This window comes from Hemitrygon akajei, chromosome 9 (genome assembly GCF_048418815.1).
Source record: "Hemitrygon akajei chromosome 9, sHemAka1.3, whole genome shotgun sequence".
In the NCBI taxonomy this organism is placed as follows: domain Eukaryota; kingdom Metazoa; phylum Chordata; class Chondrichthyes; order Myliobatiformes; family Dasyatidae; genus Hemitrygon; species Hemitrygon akajei.
In genome coordinates, this window is record NC_133132.1 from 95,612,171 (window position 1) to 95,632,966 (window position 20,796).

At 40.5% G+C, this 20,796-nt stretch overlaps 1 protein-coding gene across 3 annotated transcripts in view; it reads left to right on the top strand.

The window, feature by feature from the left end:
- The window catches only part of rab23 (RAB23, member RAS oncogene family), a 57,472-nt gene that overhangs the window by 14,835 nt on the left and 21,841 nt on the right, over positions 1-20,796 (top strand). For all 3 annotated transcript variants that reach the window (XM_073056527.1, XM_073056530.1, XM_073056528.1), the window contains exons 3-5: positions 3,810-3,895; positions 15,298-15,454; positions 18,004-18,086. In XM_073056527.1, the coding sequence (XP_072912628.1) occupies positions 3,810-3,895; positions 15,298-15,454; positions 18,004-18,086 (326 nt within the window). The remainder of the gene's footprint in view (positions 1-3,809; positions 3,896-15,297; positions 15,455-18,003; positions 18,087-20,796) is intronic.

Here is a 20,796-nt window from a genome sequence, read left to right on the forward strand (position 1 = left end):
GAAGTCTGATCAGATTCTGAAGATGACTGGATAGCCGGAAGACTTGCCACAAACGCTTCGGCTTCCCTCGCTGATTTGAACCACTTGAATTCCCCGGTATTAAACTTGATTCTTAGGTCAGCAAGATTACGAAAGGAAGGTTTGAAACCACGATCAAAAAGCACTTTCATTACGCCTTTATACTCAGCGCGCATCTTTAAAGTCTGGGGTGCAAAATCTTCCACAAAGCGAATGGTTGTATCCTGGAAAGAAAAAGAGCCTCTGCGACGTGCCTCCACAATCAGACTGTGTTTTACCTGGTATTGATAGAAACACAAGATTACTGGTCGCGGACGGGTGCCCAGAATTCCGGGGGGGACATTAACTCTGTGTGCCCGTTTGAGCTCGGGCAAGTTTGGAAGCAGATCCTTCCCGAATATCTCACAGAGAAACTTGGCGAAAAACTTCACGGTTGATCCCTTTTCAGTCGCCTCTGGTAATCCCAGAATTCTGATGTTACAGCGTCTGCTACGATTTTCGAGATCCACCATTTTGGAAAGAAGTTTGTTAGATTTTTCCTCTAAGCTGGAACAGAGAGTCTCCAAGTATCGAACCCGACTTTCTAAAGCTTCAGAAGTCGAATCGATGCGAGATAAGTGTTCAGCATGTTTGTCCACTTTATCGTTGATCCAATCCAGTTTGTCTTCTAACTGTTTGAAAGCGGTTTTAATTTGCTTTAAGATTTCGTCTCGGAGATTTTCAAGCGCCTTCATCGTCACACCCGACGAAGTCGTAGTTTCTTTTCTCCCGGATTTAGAGCTCTTGCTAGACATTGTAGGTTAGATATATTCACAGGCAAGTAAGAGATACTGAAAAAATTCCTATCTAAGCTTTATAAAATGGAGACATTTAGTGCAAAGGTAGCGACAGTAACGGAACAAAAGTTCGGAGCAGCTAAGCAATCGCCATGTTACCGGAAGTCCTGGCACTTATCCTTGTAAGCGGAACAAGTGCTACACCTGCCCTTACACTTCCTCCCTCACCACCATTCAGGGCCCCAGACAGTCCTTACAGGTGAGGCGGCACTTCACTGGTGTGGTATACTGCATCTGGTGCTCCCAGTGCGGCCTTTTGTATATTGGTGAGATCTGATGCAGACTGGGAGACTGTTTCGCTGAACAACTACATTCTGTCTGCCAGAGAAAGCAGGATCTCCCAGTGGCCACACATTTTAATTCCATGTCCCATTCCCATTCTGATATGTCTATCCATGGCCTCCTCTACTGTCAAGATGAAGCCACACTCGGGTTGGAGGAACAACACCTTATATTCCGTCTGGGTAGCCTCCAACCTGATGGCATGAACATTGATTTCTCTAACTTCTGTTAATGCCCCTCCTCCCCTTCTTACCCCATCCCTTATTTATTTATTTACTCCCCGCTCCTTGTTTTCTCTCTCTGCCCCTCTCACAATCACTCTTTGTCTGTTCTCCATCCCCCTCTGCTGCTCCCCTCCCCCTTTCTTTCTCCTTAGGCCTCCCGTCCCATGATCCTTTCCCTTCTCCAGCTGTGTATCCCTTTTGCCAATCACTTTTCCAGCTCTTAGCTTCACCCCTTCCCCTCCTGTCTTCTCCTATCACTTCAGATTTCCCCCTCCCCACCTACTTTCAAATATCTTACTATCTTTTCTTTCAGTTAGTCCTGACGAAGTGTCTCGAGCCAAAACGTCGGCTGTACTTCTTCCTATAGATGCTCCCTGGTCTGCTGTGTTCCACCAGCATTTTGTGTGTGTTGCTTGAATTTCCAGCATCTGCAGATTTCCTCGTGTTTGCTAGTCAGAATGTCCTGTGTTTGGCCCATATCTATCAAAATCCTACCCCTCCATGTACCTATCCAAGTGCTTCTTAAATAATACCATTGTACCTGACTGAACCACTTCCTATGGCAGTTTATTCCATGTATTCACTACCCTCTGTGTTGTCACTTTTAAATCTTTCCCCACTTACCATAAATCTATTTCCTTCCAAGTTTTGGATTCCCTAACCCTGGGGAAAATATTGTCACCATCCACCTTATGCCTCTCATAATTTTAAACATTTCTACTTGATCACCCTGTGTTCCAAGAAATAAAGACTGAGCCTGGCCGACCTCTCCCAAGAATTCAGACCTCCTAGTCTTAGCAACAACCTCAAATCTTTTCTGCAAGCACTGTGAAGGTCATGTTTTTTGACTTCTCCAGTGTGTTCAACACCATCTGCCCTACTCTGCTGGGTGAGAAGCTGACAGTGATGCAGGTGGATGCTTCCCTGGTGTCATGGATTATTGATTACCTGACTGGCAGACCACAGTACATGCGCTTGCAACACTGTGTGTCAGACAGAGTGGTCAGCAGCACTGGGGCTCCACAGGGGACTGTCCTGTCTCCCTTTCTCTTCACCATCTACACCTCGGACTTCAACTACAACACAGAGTCTTGCCATCTTCAGAAGTTTTCTGATGACTCTGCCATAGTTGGATGCATCAGCAAGGGAGATGAGGCTGAGTACAGGGCTACAGTGGGAAACTTTGTCACATAGTGCGAGCAGAGTCATCTGCAGCTTAATGTGAAAAAGACGAAGGAGCTGGTGGTGGACCTGAGGAGGGCTGAGGCACCGGTGAGCCCTGTTTCCATCCAAGGGGTCAGTGTGGACATAGCGGAGGATTACAAATACCTGGGGATACTAATGGACAATAAACTGGACTGGTCAAAGAACACTGAGGCTGTCTACAAGAAGGATCAGAGCCGTCTCTTTTTCCTGAGGAGACTGAGGTCCTTTAACATCTGCCGGACAATGCTGAGGATGTTCTACGAGGCTGTGGTGGCCAGTGCTATCATGTTTGCTGTTGTGTGCTGGGGCAGCAGGCTGAGGGTAGCAGACACCAACAGAATCAACAAACTCATTTGTAAGGCCAGTGATGTTGTGGGGGTGGAACTGGACTCTCTGACAGTGGTGGCTGAAAAGAGGATGCTGTCCAAGTTGCATGCCATCTTGGACAATGACTCCCATCCACTCCATAATGTACTGGTTCGGCACAGGAGTACATTCAGCCGGAGACTCATTCCACCAAGATGTAACACTGAGCGTCATAGGAAGTCATTTCTACCTGTGGCCATCAAACTTTACAACTCCTCCCTCGGAGTGTCAGACACCCTGAGCAAATAGGCTAGTCCTGGACTTATTTCCACTTGGCATGATTAACTTATTATTTATGGTTTTATATTGCTATATTTCTTCTCTATTCTTGGTTGGTGCGGCTGTAACGAAACCCAATTTTCCTCAGGATCAATAAAGTATGTCTGTCTGTCATTCTTTCCAGTTTAAGCACATCTTTCCTAGTACAGGATAACTACAACTATACAAACCAACCTCACCAATGACTTGTGCAACTGCAACAACATGTCTCAGATCCTTCAGTCCGTGTCTTGACTGATGAAAGCCAGCATGCCAAATGCCTATTTCACCTTGTGCCAGCATGCTAAATACCTATTTCACCACCTTGTCTACCTGTTGCACTGCTTCTTTTAGGAAGGTAACACAATTAAAATGGATTGGGCCAACAAACAGAAGCGGGCCAAAGAAGACAATCACGAAATAGCAGTCTTGCGTATATGATATTCTTATTGGTGGCAAACAGCTGTTCTTGAGATCTTGCAGCACTATCTGTAATTAAGCATAGTTAAATAAAATAAAGACTCCATTAAATGCTAAGTTTTCACGTGGACTACAGTTAGCATCTAATTTCAGGTTTTGAAGGCATGGTTAGATCTGAAGTTGTGCGTTTCTCTTTCAGAGTTAATGATGAGGATGTCAGATTAATGTTATGGGATACAGCAGGTCAAGAGGAATTTGATGCCATCACAAAAGCTTACTATAGAGGTGAGTTTAGTCACTTTTAATGGGAATTGTAAACCAATATCAGTTACAGTTCTTGATTGCTATATTATTTAAATTATATTCAATCCTGTTTATAGAATCCAGCGAAATCATGAATATTTTGTGAAAATTCTTGACTGCATCTAAACTTTCATTTGAGAACTTTTCTTAATACCTAGTTAAAGATGACCAGAGAATATTGTCGTAGATGGCAGCAATATATCCTGTTAATACAGCATATGGGCTTGAGAGCAATACACACAAATGCTTGAGGAACTCGGTAGGTAAGGCAGTATATATGGAAATAAATGAGCTGTCCTGATGAAGGTTCTCAGCTCAAAAAGTTGACTGTTTATACATTTCTATAGTTGTTGCCTGACTTGCTGAGTTCCTCCAGCACTGTGTGTGTTGTACTGGATTTCCAGCATCCGCAGAATCTCTTGTGTATAGATGAGCTTGAGGGTTGATCCATCTGCATGACAAAATACTTAATTTCAATGGTGTGAACCAAAGCTGTTTTTAAGAAAGAAAATAGCTGTTTAAAGTTTAACTTTGACCTCTAAAGACTACAACTTTCAATATTTCAACTAAGTTGTGCTTAAATTCTCTTTTTCTCTCTCATTCCTTCTAACTTCCTCCCCCTCCACCACTCACGCTGTCAGTGTGTGTCTGTCCCTCTGTCTTGCCCCCACTCTTGAATTCATGTACCAGCAGAGTGAGGTATTTTTCCTGATCCTTATTAAGTGCTGTCCAATGTTATCATTAAGATACGGTTGTAAATTGTGCACCAGAATACTGTAACGCTAGAAAATCGTGGAAGAGCAAGACCTATTTTTTTTAAAAAACACGTATTGGTGTTTCTGTGTTTAGTGCAGTGAAAATCACCTATAGTAATGAGTGACAAACCCTTCATTTCCATCTTTGATTTAGTCTCTATTAAATCAAGTTTTTTCTCTCTCACACCATAACATCTTCATTGATGGTGTTTTAATCTACACTGTCTTAAGTCCAAGAGACACAGACTTGAGCAGATATGCTAGATAGCTGTTTTAGCTATTTACTGTCAGATGTGACTGGATCACATAAAGTGCAATCCAGCCCTGTTCGAAGATTATAATGGAATACAAAGATAACCCACAACTTATTTCCTCTGCTGCGAATCATTATCTTAAGTCCTCCTTCCCTCTTTCTGCTATCATTGTTATTACTCCCTCCCAACAAGTGCAGGAATTCTTGGATTTCTTCATCACAAAAATTGAGACCAGCTGTTTGGCTTTACTTGCATCTTCCCTTCCTTCCAGCAATGCATCACACCAAAGTACAAAGGTTCCACCCATCCCTGGCACCATTCCCCTATTTTTCTTTAATTTTAATTTTGTTAATCTGGAGTAACAATTATTTCATTCTTCTTTACACATCTGTACTAGAAATAACATTAATATCTTAAACATTAAAAAATCTTGAACCATTAATTTTTATGCTTATCAGCTTGGCTTGTCAAAGGGAACATCCTCCTGCTCTCTCAACACTGGTTCACCACCCAACTTCTCTGCATTGTTATCACATTAGCTATTATATTAATAGTTCAATTTCTTCAGAAAGTGCAACATTTTTCCAATTTTACTGTCATAAGTCAGTCTCTCTAAAAACCAACTCTTGAAACATCCATGACTGCAAACCATCCTGCCTTACATTTCTGCCCCAGGACTACATTCTTCCAAACTTGTGGCCACATTTTGCAAAATTTGTTTAAATTTCTTCAGTTGGATTGTTATCCAGTTGTGATGCAGAAGCTGCTCATAAAGTCACACATGTCAACCTAAATGCTAGCAGGAAGGCTAACCCCTGTATTTTCCAAATAATTATTTTGCCTCTTCTCTGTTGTTCCACTTTTGGCCAGCTGTGTGGGACAGCACTGATTCCACTCTTTTCAATCTATCAGTAGCTTCTAAATGACCAATGGAATCCCATCTTTCTATAGTTGTTGCTTTACCTGATCTCAATGAACTATCATTGCCACCCTATGTCCACTTCCCCATCCAACATGCTGCCAAATTGTATTGTCTGAGAATATTCTGTTAGTTTTCACATGGACATATTCTGCTTGTTTCCACATTGACAACATTCAGCTCTCCCTCACCTCACTTGAACCCCTTCCTTTGATCTAAAGCATCAGATTGAAATCTAGTACTGGACAAGATAAAATTTCCTCTGTTTTTGTTAAGAAATCCAATGTCATTGCGATTCATCAGATTATAAAATGTTGTTTTATAATCACCAATATTTTCTCTCTGACTGAAGCAGAATTTCCAATTTGTACAATAACAAAACACGAAGAATCATTCAGCATCTGTGGAAGTGAAATTAGGTGTGAATACTCTGCATTAGGACTAAGTGGGAACAGAATATATTATCTCACAAAATGTTGGAGGAACTCAATATGTCAGGGATGCTGTCTGACCTGCTGAGTTCCTCCAGCATTTTTTTGTGTTATTCTGGAATTCCAGTATCTGCCAAATCTCTTGTGTTTAGGAAAAATTGTCAGTGTACCTGTAGCAGGATGGAGGAGGGTGGGAAAGGGGCTGATAAGAATTAGGTGAAATAATATGGGGTGAGGATGATGGGCAGATAGAAACAGTGGGAGAGATGGGGTGAGACGGCTCATACCTGGCAGGTGAAATTAGATGAGGGGATAATGGGTAGATGGAACCTGAGCACACGGGTCAATCTGATGTTTTGACTGGCATAATATCAATCATTTATGCACCACCAATCATGTTATTTCTTTCTCATGTCTCTTTGTATGGTAACCCAGCAAACACTGTTGTGCATTTAATATTTCAATAATATTGAGTGAGAAATTTTGTATGCAAATGGTTTGATTTAGCGTTCTTTGTTTACATAATTCATTGTGGGTTACATGTAAGAAGTACATGAATGCCATACGTCATGACATCATATGTGCCTGCCTTGCTTAAAGTAAAAATGAAGTATACGTTTATCCCTGGGTTCCCCATGTTTTTCTTTTAGTTTTAGAGTGACAAAATATAAGTGGTGACAAGTAAGTTTTAAAATGAACCTTGAGATGACTACATGTTGAAGCATAATGAGATGTTCAAGTTTAAAATAAAAAGTGCAGTATGTTTATTTTTCAAAAAGGGAGAAATGGCCAATTTTTTCAGAAAAAGGGCAGCACATGCTTCTTTGGCAAGTTACAGAAATAATTGAGTTTTTTTAAAAATTGAAGATACTGGACAAATTCACAGGTTCATAAACAGAGTATCGGGTGATAATAATCATAAATATAAAAAGAAGTAGAAATGTAGCTATGTCAGAAAGATAGATGCTTCGATTTCACAACAAATAACTGGATGTTGTATACTGAGTGAATAGAACAGTATTTTAAAGCCAATGGAATAGCTGATGAGAAATGAGTGCTGGTTTTGCTGTGTGCTTTGGGTGGAAAGCATTTTGTGGACATGATTGGCTAAGACAACTATAACCTGATTAGAGATCTATCCACAATTTGCATGCTACATCCCCTGTAATAGAGTCAACCGAAAGCAAATTAAGAAAGGTACTGGATGATGCCACAGCAGTGTTCAAGGATGGTATTGGAAAACTCTGATGTTTTAAGGGTAAAAATAGTGTTAACTGAAAATGCCACACCTAAGTTTTGCAAAGCCTATCCCGGTTCCTTATACCATCCATAATGAAGTACCTAGACAGCTAAAATGCATGGAGGCTGAAGGAATTCTTTCCAGGGTTGAGTGGAGCCCAATGCCAATGGTCCCAATAGCCAAGAAGAATTGGTCTTTCAGGATTTTTGGTGTTTTTTAAGGTCACCATCAACCCAGTACTGAAAGTAGATCAATACCCTCTGCCCAGGACAGAGGATGCCTTTGCAAACCTTTCAGGAGGAAAACACTTTGGCAAAATGGACTTAGCTGAGGCCTACTTACAGATGGAGATGGAAGAAGAGTCCGAAGTGTTTCTCACCATAAACACTCACAAAGGGCTTTATTGCTATAATAGGCTTATTTTTGGAGTAGCATCTGCACTCTGGTTGAAAGCTATGGACCAGGTGCTGCAAGGCTACCCAGGCACTCAGTATCACCTGGATGACATCCTTTTTACTGGTGGGGACAAAAAAGAACATCTCCAAAATCTCAAGACAATGTTAAAAAGATTAGACATTTATGGGCTTGGAGCATGACACAACAAGTGTGAATTCTTTAAACCAAGTATCACTTACCATAGTCACACCGTAGATGCACAAGGATTATCCAAGTTGCTGAGAAAATCCAAGCAGTGGTAGATGCCCCAAGGTGAAAAGATGTGTCATAGTTCCAGTCCTTTTTAGGATTTGTCAATTACTATAACAGGTTCCTGCCAAACCAGGCTACTGTGCTCCAGCCCTTGAACTTCATTACTATAGATAGGGAAGAAATAGCAATGGCCAAAGCAGTATGAGATGGCTTTCAAAAAGGTGAAGGAAATGGTGATGTCAGACTTTATATTCACATTATGGTCCACATTGTCCAGTGAAGTTTGCCTGGGATGCTCCATCTTAAAGAATGGTTGCAGTAATGTCACATGTTAAGAGTGATGGAAGTGAACGCCTCATAGCCTTTGTATCATGTTCCCTTACTGCTGCAGAGAAAAATTACGCACAGATTGACAGGCCTTGAGTATGGTTTGGGGTGTAAAATGTTAGTGAGTTTACCCTCATTACTGACCATCAACCGCTAGTGTCCATTTTCAATCCACAGAAAGGTGTTCCACTAACAGCAGCAGCACAAATGCAGAGATGGCTCTATTTCTTAGAGAATACAATTACAAATTCAAGAGGATGACAAATCATGGAAATGCTAGCAACACACACAAAATGCTGGAGAAACTCAGCAGGCATGGGAGCATCTATGGAAAAAAGTACAGTCAACGTTTCTGGCCGAGACCCTTCAGCAGACTCCTGAGGAAGTACAGGCACTTTTGTGCTTTCTTCACAATAATATTTGTATATGAGTCCAGAACAGGTCATCTGAGATGGTGACACCCAGAAATTTAAAGTTACTGACCCTCTCAATCTCTGATCCTCCAAGGATTACTGACTCATGAAGTTAACAGTCAGTTCCTTGGTCTTAATGACATTGAGTAAGAAGTTGTTGTTACACCACTCAGCCAAGTTCACCCCCTTTGGTTCAGCCCACAACAGTTGTGACATCAGCAAATTTGTATATGATGTTGGAACTGTACTCAGCCGCACAGTATTAGGTGTAAAGTGAGTAGAACAGGGGACTAAGTATATATCCCTGCGGTGCTCCTGAGCTGATGGAGACTGGAGTAGATGTTTTTGCCAATTTGAACTGACTGGGGTCTACAAGTGAGGAAATGCAGGATTCAAATGCACAAGGCAGTATTAAGGCCCAGGTCTTGGAGTTTACTGATTAGTTTTGAGAGTTCAGTGACATTGGAAAGGGTTCAAAGAAGATTCACAAGAATGATTCCAGGAATGTAAGGGTTACTGTATGAGGAAAGCCTGGCAGCTCTTGGGCTGTATTCCCTGGAGTTCAGGAGAATGAGGGGGGGAATCTCATAGAAACATTCCTAATGTTAAAAGGCCTGAACAGATTAGATATGGCAAAGTTGTTTCCCATGATAGGGGATTCCAGGACAAGAGGGCATGACTTCAGGATTGAAGGACATCCTTTTGGAACTGAGATACAGAGAAATTACTTTAGTCAGAGGGTGGTAAATCTGTGGAATTAGTTGCCACGATTGGCTGTGATGGCCAAGTCATTGGGTGTATTTAAGGCAGAGATAGATAGATCTTGATTAGCCAAGGCATCAAAGGGTATGGGGAGAAGGCAGGGGAGTGGGGATGACTGGAAGAAATGGATCAGCCCATGATTGAATGGCGGAGCAGACTCGATAGGCCGAATGGCCTTTCTCCTCCTATATCTTATGGTCTTATGGGATGATAGTGTTAAATGCTGAGCTGTGATTGGTAAAGAGCATCCTGATATATGCATCTTAGCTGTCCAGATGGTCCAGGGTTGTGTGAAGAGCCAATGAGATAGCATCTGCTGTAGACTTGTTGGTGCGGTAGGTGAATTGGAGTGGATCCAAGTCACCATTCAGGCAAGAGCTGATGTATTTCAACACCAGCATCTCAAAACACTTCATCACTGTGGATATAAGTGCCACTTGGCGATAGTCACTTAGACAGGTTACCGCACTCTTCTTGGGCACCAGTACAATTGAAGCCTGTTTGAAGAAGGTGGGTGCCACACACTGCCACAGTGAGAGGTTGAAAATATCCACAAATACATCAGCCAGTTGGTTGGCACAGGTCTTTAGTACTTGACTGGGTACTCCATTCGGATCAGCTGCTTTCCTTGGATTCATTCTTTTGAAGGTAGCCTGCATGTCATCTTCAGATACAGGTTCTGTCCTCCCTCCCCCCCCCCCCCCCCCCCACCCCCCGCTATCCGAAGGTTGAGTGTTCCTATGAAACTGTTTGTAAGCAGAAATGCCATAAAGCGAAACAGCAATTTCCCTTAATTTATATGGGAAAAATTTTTGAGCATTCCCAGACCCAAAAAATAACCTACCAAACAGCACATAAAACCTAAAATAACTCAAACATATAGTAAAAGCAGGAATGATATGATAAAAACACAACTATATAAAGTAGAAATATTGTATGTACGGTGTAGTTTCACTTATCAAAATCGGGAAGACGGAGAGCCAAAATCGATTTGGAAAAAAAAATTGGCACGTATGCACATGCACACGTACACACATCAGCACATACATGCATGCGCACACAACTGCCTGCACAAGGCTTCACAGTAATGGTAGTCTTTCTCAGGGTAAACACACGTATAAAGCAGGCGTGTTTTTCTCGTAAAAGCGAAAATCCTCTTTAGTTAGCAAAAACAGGTACTATTGTAGATCTTTCGTAACAGTGAGCTGTCGTAAAGCGAACGTTCGAAAAATGGGGGCCACCTGTACTGAGACCAAAGGATCATCAGGAGACTTTTGGATGTGCGATGGTTCCTTCCTGTTCTGGTGGTCAAAATGAGCATAGGAGGCTTTGAGCTCATCTGGAAGTGAAGCTCTGCTTTAACTATGTCGCAGGATGTAGCTTTGTAGGAGGTCATGGCATTCAAACTCTGCCATAGCTGTCGAGCACCCCTTGTTGATTTCACTCTAGTCCGGAATTTCCACTTCGCCCAAGATGCTTTCCAAAGGTCATACCTACATCTCTTGTAGTATTCTTGACCTCCAGACTTGAATGTCTCTGATCTGGCTCTCAGCAGGTTCCAGATTTCATTGTTCATCCAGGGCTTCTGATTGGGGAAAACCCTAAATAGTTTTGTGGCGACACACTCATCCACAGCTGTTTTAATAAAGTATGTAATAAACCTGGTGTAATCATTCAGGTCCTCAGGTAAGTTCTTGAGCTTGGCGCAGTCCACTGATTCAAAGCAATCCTGTAACTGTTCCTCAGCCTCCCGTGACCACCTCTTACTTGTCTTGATCTTTGGAGCCTTGCTCTTTAAACTCTGTATGCAGGTAGCAGGAGTACAGCCAAATGATCCAACTTAACCAAAATGCAGTCTCAGGAAGAAACAATAGGCTTTCCTTATTGTAGAGTAGCAGTGGTCTATTGTATTGGGACCCCTGGTGCAACTCATTATGTGCTGCTGATAATTGGGCTGGTTTTCTTCAAACAGGCCTGGTTAAAGCTGCCGACTATAATTTGAAATGTGTTAGGATGTGTCGTTTCTTGTTTACAGACATCATTGTGCAGTTTCGCAAGTGCTTGCTTATAATTGGCCACTGGCAGTTATGATCACAGATGAGAACTCTCAAAGAAAACAGTGTGGTTTATATTTAATTGTTAGTTGTTCTAAGTTAGGGGAACAGGAAGTTGACATAACCCCAACATGCATTCACCAACGAGAATTGACTAAAAAGCATTCGCCGCCACCTCTTTCTTTATCAAAATTTGAAGTTCGATCCATTCTGAAAATTGTAAAAGCTTCTGGTTGAATAGCTGCGTCTGGCGTGTTTGCTGTTAACCAAGTCTCAATGCAACAAACAATTGAGATCTGCCTGATCTGCCTCATCTGCCTCTGATAGAGCAGTCTTGCCCTCAGATCGTCAATCTTATTTTCAAGTGACGGTACATTCGCTAACAAGATAGTAGGCAAAGGAGGCCTCATCCCTCTGCACTTCAGCGTGATTTGAATCTCACCTCTCCTTTGGCATTTTCAGACTTGGTGTTGACTCTTCAAGGCACCACGCTTTAAGGGTTCACTTTTAACAGCTCCACATTTAAATGTCGAATATGAAATCTGAAGATCGTTGATGTAATTTTTCTAGTCTGTTAAGAGGCATTTGGCATGCTGCAGATTGCAACAAAAGTCTCCCTGTCACTGCTGAGATGATCCAAAAGGAAATCAGAAGATATCCCATACTGCCTCAGGTCTACATGGCATCTCACAGTGGCTGGAATGTGCAGCAGAAATTCCAGTTCTCTCATTTTTACCGTTGCCAGGATGAACTTGCCTTTAATGGAGGTTGCCTTATGTAGAGATTGAGAGTATTGAGAAACCTCTTTATGAATTTCCAGAACACTTAGTGATAATGGACCACAGTTTTTTTGCGGAACAGTTGCAGTCATTCCTGAAAATTAATGGAATAAGATGTATTACATCTGCATGTACCACCCAGCTACAAATGAATTGGCAGAGAAGTTTGTCCACACACACAATATGTTATAGATATATGAGTTGAGATGCATTCTATGTTGAATTGGATGTTTTGCTAAGCAGGGAGGAGTGTTGTGTTGTGCATTTAATATTTCAGTAATTTTGAATTGAATTGACTTTATAACTTACATCCTTCATATACATTGGTAAAAATTTGTACGTTAAATCTCCATCTAAATATGCAATTGTAGTAATTTATAATAAATATTATATACAACAGTATAGTCATATAACATAGAAATATACAAACCCCATTTCCAGACAAGTTGGGATATTTTCCAAAATGCAAAAATAAACAAAAATCTGTAGATTTGTTAATTCACGTGAACCTTTATTTAACTGACAAAAGTACAAAGAAAAGATTTTCAATAGTTTTACTGACCAACTTATTGTATTTTGTAAATATACACAAATTTAGAATTTGATGGCTGCAACACACTCAACAAAAGTTGGGACGGGGGCATGTTTACCATTGTGTTACATCACCTTTGCTTTTAATAACACTTTTTAATCATTTTGGAACTGAGGATATTAATTGTAGTAGATTTGCAATTGGAAATTTTGTCCATTCTTGCTTGATATAAGTCTTCAGCTGCTCAACAGTCCGTGGTCTCCGTTGTCTGATTCTCCTCTTCATGATGCGCCATACATTTTCAATAGGAGATAGATCTGGACTGGCAGCAGGCCAGTCAAGCACACGCACTCTGTGTCTACAAAGCCACGCTGTTGTAGCCCTTGCAGAATGTGGTCTGGCATTGTCCTGCTGAAATAAGCATGGACATCCTGGGAAGAGATGTCGCCTTGATGGCAACATATGTTTCTCTAAAATCCTAATATACACCTCAGAGTCAATGGTACCTCACATACATGCAACTCACCCATGTCGTGGGCACTGATGCACCCCCATACCATCACAGATGCTGGCTTTTGCACCTTTCGCTGATAACAATCAGGATGGTCATTTTCATCTTTGGCATGGAGAACTCGACGCCCGTTTTTTCTGAAAACTAGCTGAAATGTGGACTCCTCTGACCACAGCACATGGTTCCACAGTCTTTCGGTCCATCTAAGATGAGCTTGGGTCCAGAGAACTCATCGGCGTTTCTGCATAGAGTTGATGTATGGCTTCCTCCTTGCGTAATACGGTTTCAAGTTGCATTTCTGGATGCAGTGACGGACTGGGTTAAGTGACAATGGTTTTCCGAAGTACTTCCGAGCCCAGGTGGCTATAATTGTCACAGTAGCATGATGGTTTCTTAGGCAGTGCCGCCTGAGGGCTCGAAGATCACGCGCGTTCAACAGTGGTTTCCGACCTTGCCCTTTATGCACTGAGATGTCTCTGAATTCTCTGAATCTTTTCACAATATTAGGTACTGTAGATGTTGAAAGACCTAAATTCTCTGCAATCTTGCATTGGGAAATGTTCCTTTTCAACTGACTAACAATTCTCTCACGAATTTTGGCACAAAGGGGTGAACCACGACCCATCCTTGCTTGCAAAGACTGAGCCTTTGATGGACGCTACTTTTATACCCAGTCATGATACCTCACCTGTTACCAATTAGCCTGCTTAATGTGGAGTCTTCCAAACCGGTGTCACTTGAATATTCTGTGCACTTTTCAATCTTATTTTAACTCTGTCCCAACTTTTGTTGAGTATGTTGCAGCCATCAAATTCTAAATTTGTGTATATTTACAAAATACAATTAAGTTGGTCAGTAAAACTATTGAAAATCTTTTCTTTGTACTTTTGTCAGTTAAATAAAGGTTCACGTGAATTAACAAATCTACAGATTTTTGTTTTTATTGCATTTTGGAAAATATCCCAACTTTTCTGGAATTGGGGTTTGTAGTTGTGTCAGCATGAATTCAGCAGTCTGATGGCCTGGGTGGAAGAAGCTGCCCCAGATTCTGTTGGTCCTACGTAAGTGTATTGTTTGATTAAGCATGCTTTGTTTACATAATTAATTATAGGTTGTATGGAAGAAGTACTTAAATGCCACATCTCATTACACCACAACGTATATGTGCATGTTTTGCGGAAAGTAAAAACAAAGTAGATTATTTTCTCCACGCTCCCTGTGTTTCTTTTTCTATTTTTGAGTTACAAAACGCAATACTCTGCACTTCTCCAGCTCTCACCTTGGTCATTGTCAAACTTAATGGCTTCAAGGTTAATAATGTTTCTTTGCCCTCAAAAACCCCTATGTTCTGGGATGTGCTCCCTACACACCTTCTCTACTTGCATCTCCCCTTTTAACATGTAGCTCAAACATTACCTCCTTGACCAAATTTCCCTTCTGTTCCTCTCTTTGATTATTGGATTCAATATCAAAAGATAACTCCTGAGAAGAGCCATATTATGCTATATAATAAATATCTGTTGTTGGAGATGTTCATCTATGATCCAGAGTGGTGAATGTTCTGATATTACAACAGAATATTGTCAAGACCACATTGTAGAATAATTGCAGTGGGACAGAATTCAAAACGACCATAAAATATCTCGTTGAGTAATGCATATATATGTAATACATAAATGTATATGTACTCAATGTATATTCATAATGCTCATGAGATCAGTCCAATTTTTAATTTGGTTGCTTTGATAATTGATCACAGGTGCTCAGGCATGTGTGCTGGTATTTTCCACCACTGACAGAGAGTCTTTTGAGGCTACCTCAAGTTGGAAGGAAAAAGTTGAGGCTGAAGTCGGCGATATCCCTACCGTTTTGGTACAGAACAAAATAGACCTCCTGGATGAAACTGTACTTAAAAAGTATGTAAATAACATTTTTGTTTGAAGTTGACTTGCATTGTAAATTGTTCAATTTCATATAGTTGAAATATGTAATTTTGTATTTATAAAGTGCCTTAATATTGTAAAACATTCCAGTGTGTTTCACAGGAATGCTATCAAATAAACCTGAGCACAGATGTCCAAAACAGAAGACATGGGTTTAAGATGACTATTAGGAGGGAATTTGAGGGCATTTTTATTCACCTGGAAGGTGGTTGTAACATGGAATGCACTGCCACAGAGTGTAATTGAAGCAAGTATTCAACATTTAAGTATTATTGGGACAAACACTTGAATCATCAAGTCATGGAAGGGTATGGACCAAGTGCTAATAAATGCGATTAGTATTGATAGATACCAGATGGTTAGGATGAACACAGTGGGCCCAAGGTCCTCTTTCTGTTTTAAATGACTCTTAACTCCCACAGGAGGTATTTTTGACCAGAAAATTTCCCAATGAGTTGAGCTTAACAAACCTAAAAGATACTTGAAGCATTGGAGTGCTACATATGTAAAACTCCAAATCTTAGGGCCCAGGCAGCCAAAGCCCTAGACTCTGTGGTAAAGTGAGTAGCCAGCTAGAGTTTTAGTTTCTTGAAATGAAACCTGAGATCACTGTGTGGAAATGGAAGAGAGAAACACACAAGAAGTGACTGGAAGAATGTAGTATAACAGCAGGCAATTGCACACTGTGGTAGCTTACAGGTAGTCCCAGGGAATTCCTATGTAGTGGGAAAGTATTAAATCTGATTATGCTTGATCCAGCCAGCTGCCTCAACTTGCATCCAGCACAGTGCCCATCACTGCATCTTTGCAACACCATGGGATTGAATGACTTATTCTGGATTCCTCAACTATCCACAAGATAACATCCCAAATACTGGTGATTAACCATTAGGTGCCAGATCCTAGGGCACCATAAAGCAGTGTTGACAAGTTGCTTCAGTCGAAGGTTTAAACTATAAAATAAATTTCGTGCGGAAGGGTTTTGGCTCGAAACGTTGACTGCGCTCTTTTATATAGATGCTGCCTTGCCTGCTGTGTTCCTCCAGCATTTTGTGTGTGTTGCTTGGATTTTCAGCATCTGCAGAATTTTTCCTGTATATGAATGTCTTTGAATGTTTTATTTAAACCAATTCCCACTTGACCCATACAAAGCTTGTTACACCTTGATGAAGCAGTTGTGTGTTAATTTGTTACTCATTATCATATATACCCAAACTAACATTACAAGTGAATGACTAAAATTGAAATCAAACAATCAGGAGGGAATGATGACTAAAATGACTGAGATATCAATAGCTCAATTTCAGAGTAATCAAGACAAATTCGACATCAACAACAATAGGAAGGAAGAATTTAAATTGGGGAAGAGAAACATTTTGAGATCTAAAACTTACATTTAATAGAAAAGGAGTTTCCCAACTCCAAGTCAAGCTGCTACATTGCACAGTAATCATGTGGAAAATTACTGGGTGGAAAAAATGTGAAAAATCATGTGTCTCAAAAGGGAGGGCAAATCCAATCCAGCTAATCAAATCAGTCTGCTGTCAATCATAACCAAAATGATAAAAGGCATACCTTGACCAGTGTGATTCAGAAACAGTAAGACCTTTGCTACTCTAGTCTTCGGTTTGACAGGAACACTCAACTCCACATCCATTTCAGCCTTTTTAAAAAAAAGTCTAGCCTTGTCTGTGGTCTGAGGAGCCATAGTAATACCAGTCCTGACTCCCAGATCATTTCCTTCATTTACAGGACACAAGCTTGCTATTTAGCTGGATATTTGCAGCACTAATAATATCGAAGAAATTGGAAACAAGCTAGGACAAGGCAACCCAATTGTTTTGAATCCAATCAATTCTCCTTCACCAGAAGCCCAATCAAAGTCAGCACTGAATATTTCTTCAGCTGTGGGGAGGAGTTTACAGAAGTTAGATCCAGCAAAGATAAATGATGAGCAAAGTATTTCCATGTTCGGTTAAAATATGACTTGGAGTGGAACTTGCTGCTGTCCTTGTTCTCAATGGTAGACAGCATAGGCAAGAGATTCTGTAGTAGTGTGTTTGGCAAGTAATTACACTGCATTTTACAGACAATAGACAGACCAGCTGAAACATTCATTCCCTCCATGACCAGCATACCAAGACTGCAGCGTACACCATCTACAATGAGTTTGTTTCACTCTTTAATAAGATCAGAGCTAAGTTTCTCTCTGATTTACTTTGAATTGTGTAATTACCTATCAAAAATTTACCATTCTCATTTTTCATAGTTGCAAAAGGTTCCCAGCCTCAATGTACTTGTCTCTGGGGGAGTGGAGTGAGCGTTCAAGATTTCCATATGCCCTTGTGTAAATTTGTATTCTGATATCAAAACCTTTAAGGGCAACAAGTGATATAGAGGAAGTAAAAGTTTATATATGCAAACTGTTACCTTTACAGAATCAGCATAATCTTATTCCTATTAATGTCAAAAAGATAAAGTACTCAAGTTTATATCTGTTTTAATTCTGATTTGAAATGTAGTGAAGAAGCGGAGGCTCTTGCTAAAAGGTTGAAGCTAAGATTTTATCGGGCTTCTGTAAAGGAGGATTTGAATGTGAATGAAGGTGAGTTATGGATTTTTCACATCTAAACTTGCATTTTATTAGATTCCATCGGTTTTTGGTTTGTAATTAAGAACATTGTTTCATTAAGATTATGATGAGTTGCTTTCATTACTATACTTCATAAGGCGCCGTAGTAGTGTAGTGGTTAGCGTGGCTAATAGAGCTTTGGGGGCATTGGAGTTCAGCGTTCATTTCTGATGCTGTCTGTCAGGAGTTTGTACGTTCTCTCCGTGACCACTTGTGTTTCCTCTGGGTGCTCTGGTTTCCTCCCATAGTCCAGAGATGTACCGGTTAGTAAATTAATTGGTCATGGTAAATTGTCCTGTGATTATGCTAGGGTAAAATAGGTGGGTTGCTGGGTGATGGGCCAGAAGGGTCTGTTCTATGCTGTATAAATAAATATACCTGTGTATGCAGACAGTGATATATAATAGAAGTTCCTTCTCTTCAGTTTCATATGTAGAACAGAAAAAAATAATTCATGTAGTACAATTTGTTTCTTGCATATGATGTGTTTGATTGTAGGAGGCACACTATATTCTGCTGTCATATAAAGACTTCTTGAACTATATTTTAAAATCAAGCTGTATTTTGAATGATATTTGAACAATTCTTCTCATCAAATTGTTTTAATAACTGGCAATATTGATATCAGAATCAGGTTTACTATCACCAGATTGTGTCGTGGAATTTGTTAACTTAGCAGCAGCAGTTCAATGCAATACATAATATATAAGAAGGAAAAAAATAATAATAAATAAGTAAATCTTAAACAATATATGTATATTGAATTGATTAAAAATCATGCAAAAAAACAGAAGAAATACATATTTAAAAAGTGAGGTAGTGTTCACAGGTTCAATGTCCATTTAGGAATCAGATGGCAGAGGGGAAGAAGCTGTTCCTGAATCGCTGCGTATGTGCCTTCACACTTCTGTACCTCCTACCTGACGGTAACAATGAGAGAAGGGCATGTCTTGGGTGCTGGAGGCCCTTAATAATGGATGCTGCCTTTCTGAGACACTGCTCCTTGAAGATGTCCTGGGTACTTTGTAGGCTAGTACTCAAGATGGAGCCATCTAAATTTACAACCCTCTGCAGCTTCTTTCGGTCCTGTGCTGTAGCCTCCCCATACAAGACAGTGATGCAGCCTGTCAAAAAGCTCTCCACGGTATATCTATAGAAGTTTTTGAGTGTATTTGTTGACCTACGAAACCACCTCACATTCCTAATGAAGTATAGTCACTGTCTTGCCTTCTTTATAGCTGCATCGATAATGTTAGGGCCAGGTTACATCCTCAGAGATCTTGACGCCCAGGAAATTTAAATTGCTCACTGTCTTCACTTTTGATCCCTCTACGAGGATTGCTATGTGTTCCTTTGTCTTACCCTTCCTGAAGTCCACAGTCAGCTTTTTTGTCTTACTGATATTGAATACAAGGTTGTTGCTGAGACACCACTCCACTAGTTGGCATATCTCGCTCCTGTATGCCCTCTCATTTCCATCTGAGATTCTACCAACAATGGTTGTGTTATCATCAAATTTATAGATGGTATTTGAGCTATGCCTAGCCACTTAGTCGTGGGTATAGACAGAGTCAAGCAGTGGGCTAGGTGCACCAGTGTTCGTCATCAGCGAGGAGGAGATGTTATCACCAATCTGCACAGATTGTGGTCTTCCAGTTAGGAAGTTGAGGATCCAATTGCAGAAAGAGGTACAGAGGCCCAGGTTCTGCAACTTCTCAATCAAGATTGTGGGAATGATGGTATTAAATGCTGAGCTATAGTTGATGAACAGCATCCTGACATAGGTATTTCTGTTGTCCAGGTGATCTAAGGCCATGTGAAGAGCCACTGAGATTGCATCTGCCGTTCACCTATTGTGGTGATAGGCAAATTGCAATGATTCCAGGTCCTCACTGAGGCAAGAGTTCAGCCTAGTCATGACCAACCTCTCAAAGCATTTCATCACTATAGATGTGAGTGCTACCAGACAATAGTCATTAAGCAGCTCACATTATTCTTCTTAGGCAATGGTATAATTGTTGCCTTTTTGAAGCAAGTGGGAACTTGCACCCACTGGATACATTAGTTTCTTTTGTGTAAAATTACATTGTTTTAAATGAAGATAGAAATGTCAATTACATCTTTTTCAATCCATGGATGAAATTATAGAAACTTGCTTTAACTTAGAATTTAGCAATGAACATTGAAGGGAAGAAATTGATGCTTGCCAGTAGAATGTCCATAAGAAAGCTTTTGCTTATTCATCCAGTTCCTTTCCGGTACTGTCACTGCTGGTATCTCTCTGATCTTCCTGATCTGGTTTGGGAAATAGCAATCAGTAATAGTTGAAGAAATTAATCTGCCTCTGAAAGATGCTGAAGCTTTTTAAATTGACAAAGTTGTGTGTAAAGTGCACAGATATTATCCTATCTCTGGATTTTTAAAAATATCTTTTGTTTATTCCATCTCCCTTCAGCATTTTCCAGAAATTTGTGTCTGTGTTGTTTCTTTGATGGGGTGCTTTAACAAAGCTGTGCATTAAAACATAGAAAATCTACAACACAATACAGGCCCTTCAGCCCATGATGCTGTGCCAAAAATGTACTTACTTTAGAAATTACCTGGGGTTACCCATAGCCCTCTATTTTTCTAAACTCCATGTACCTATCTGGGAGTCTCATAAAAGACCCTATCGTATCCGCCT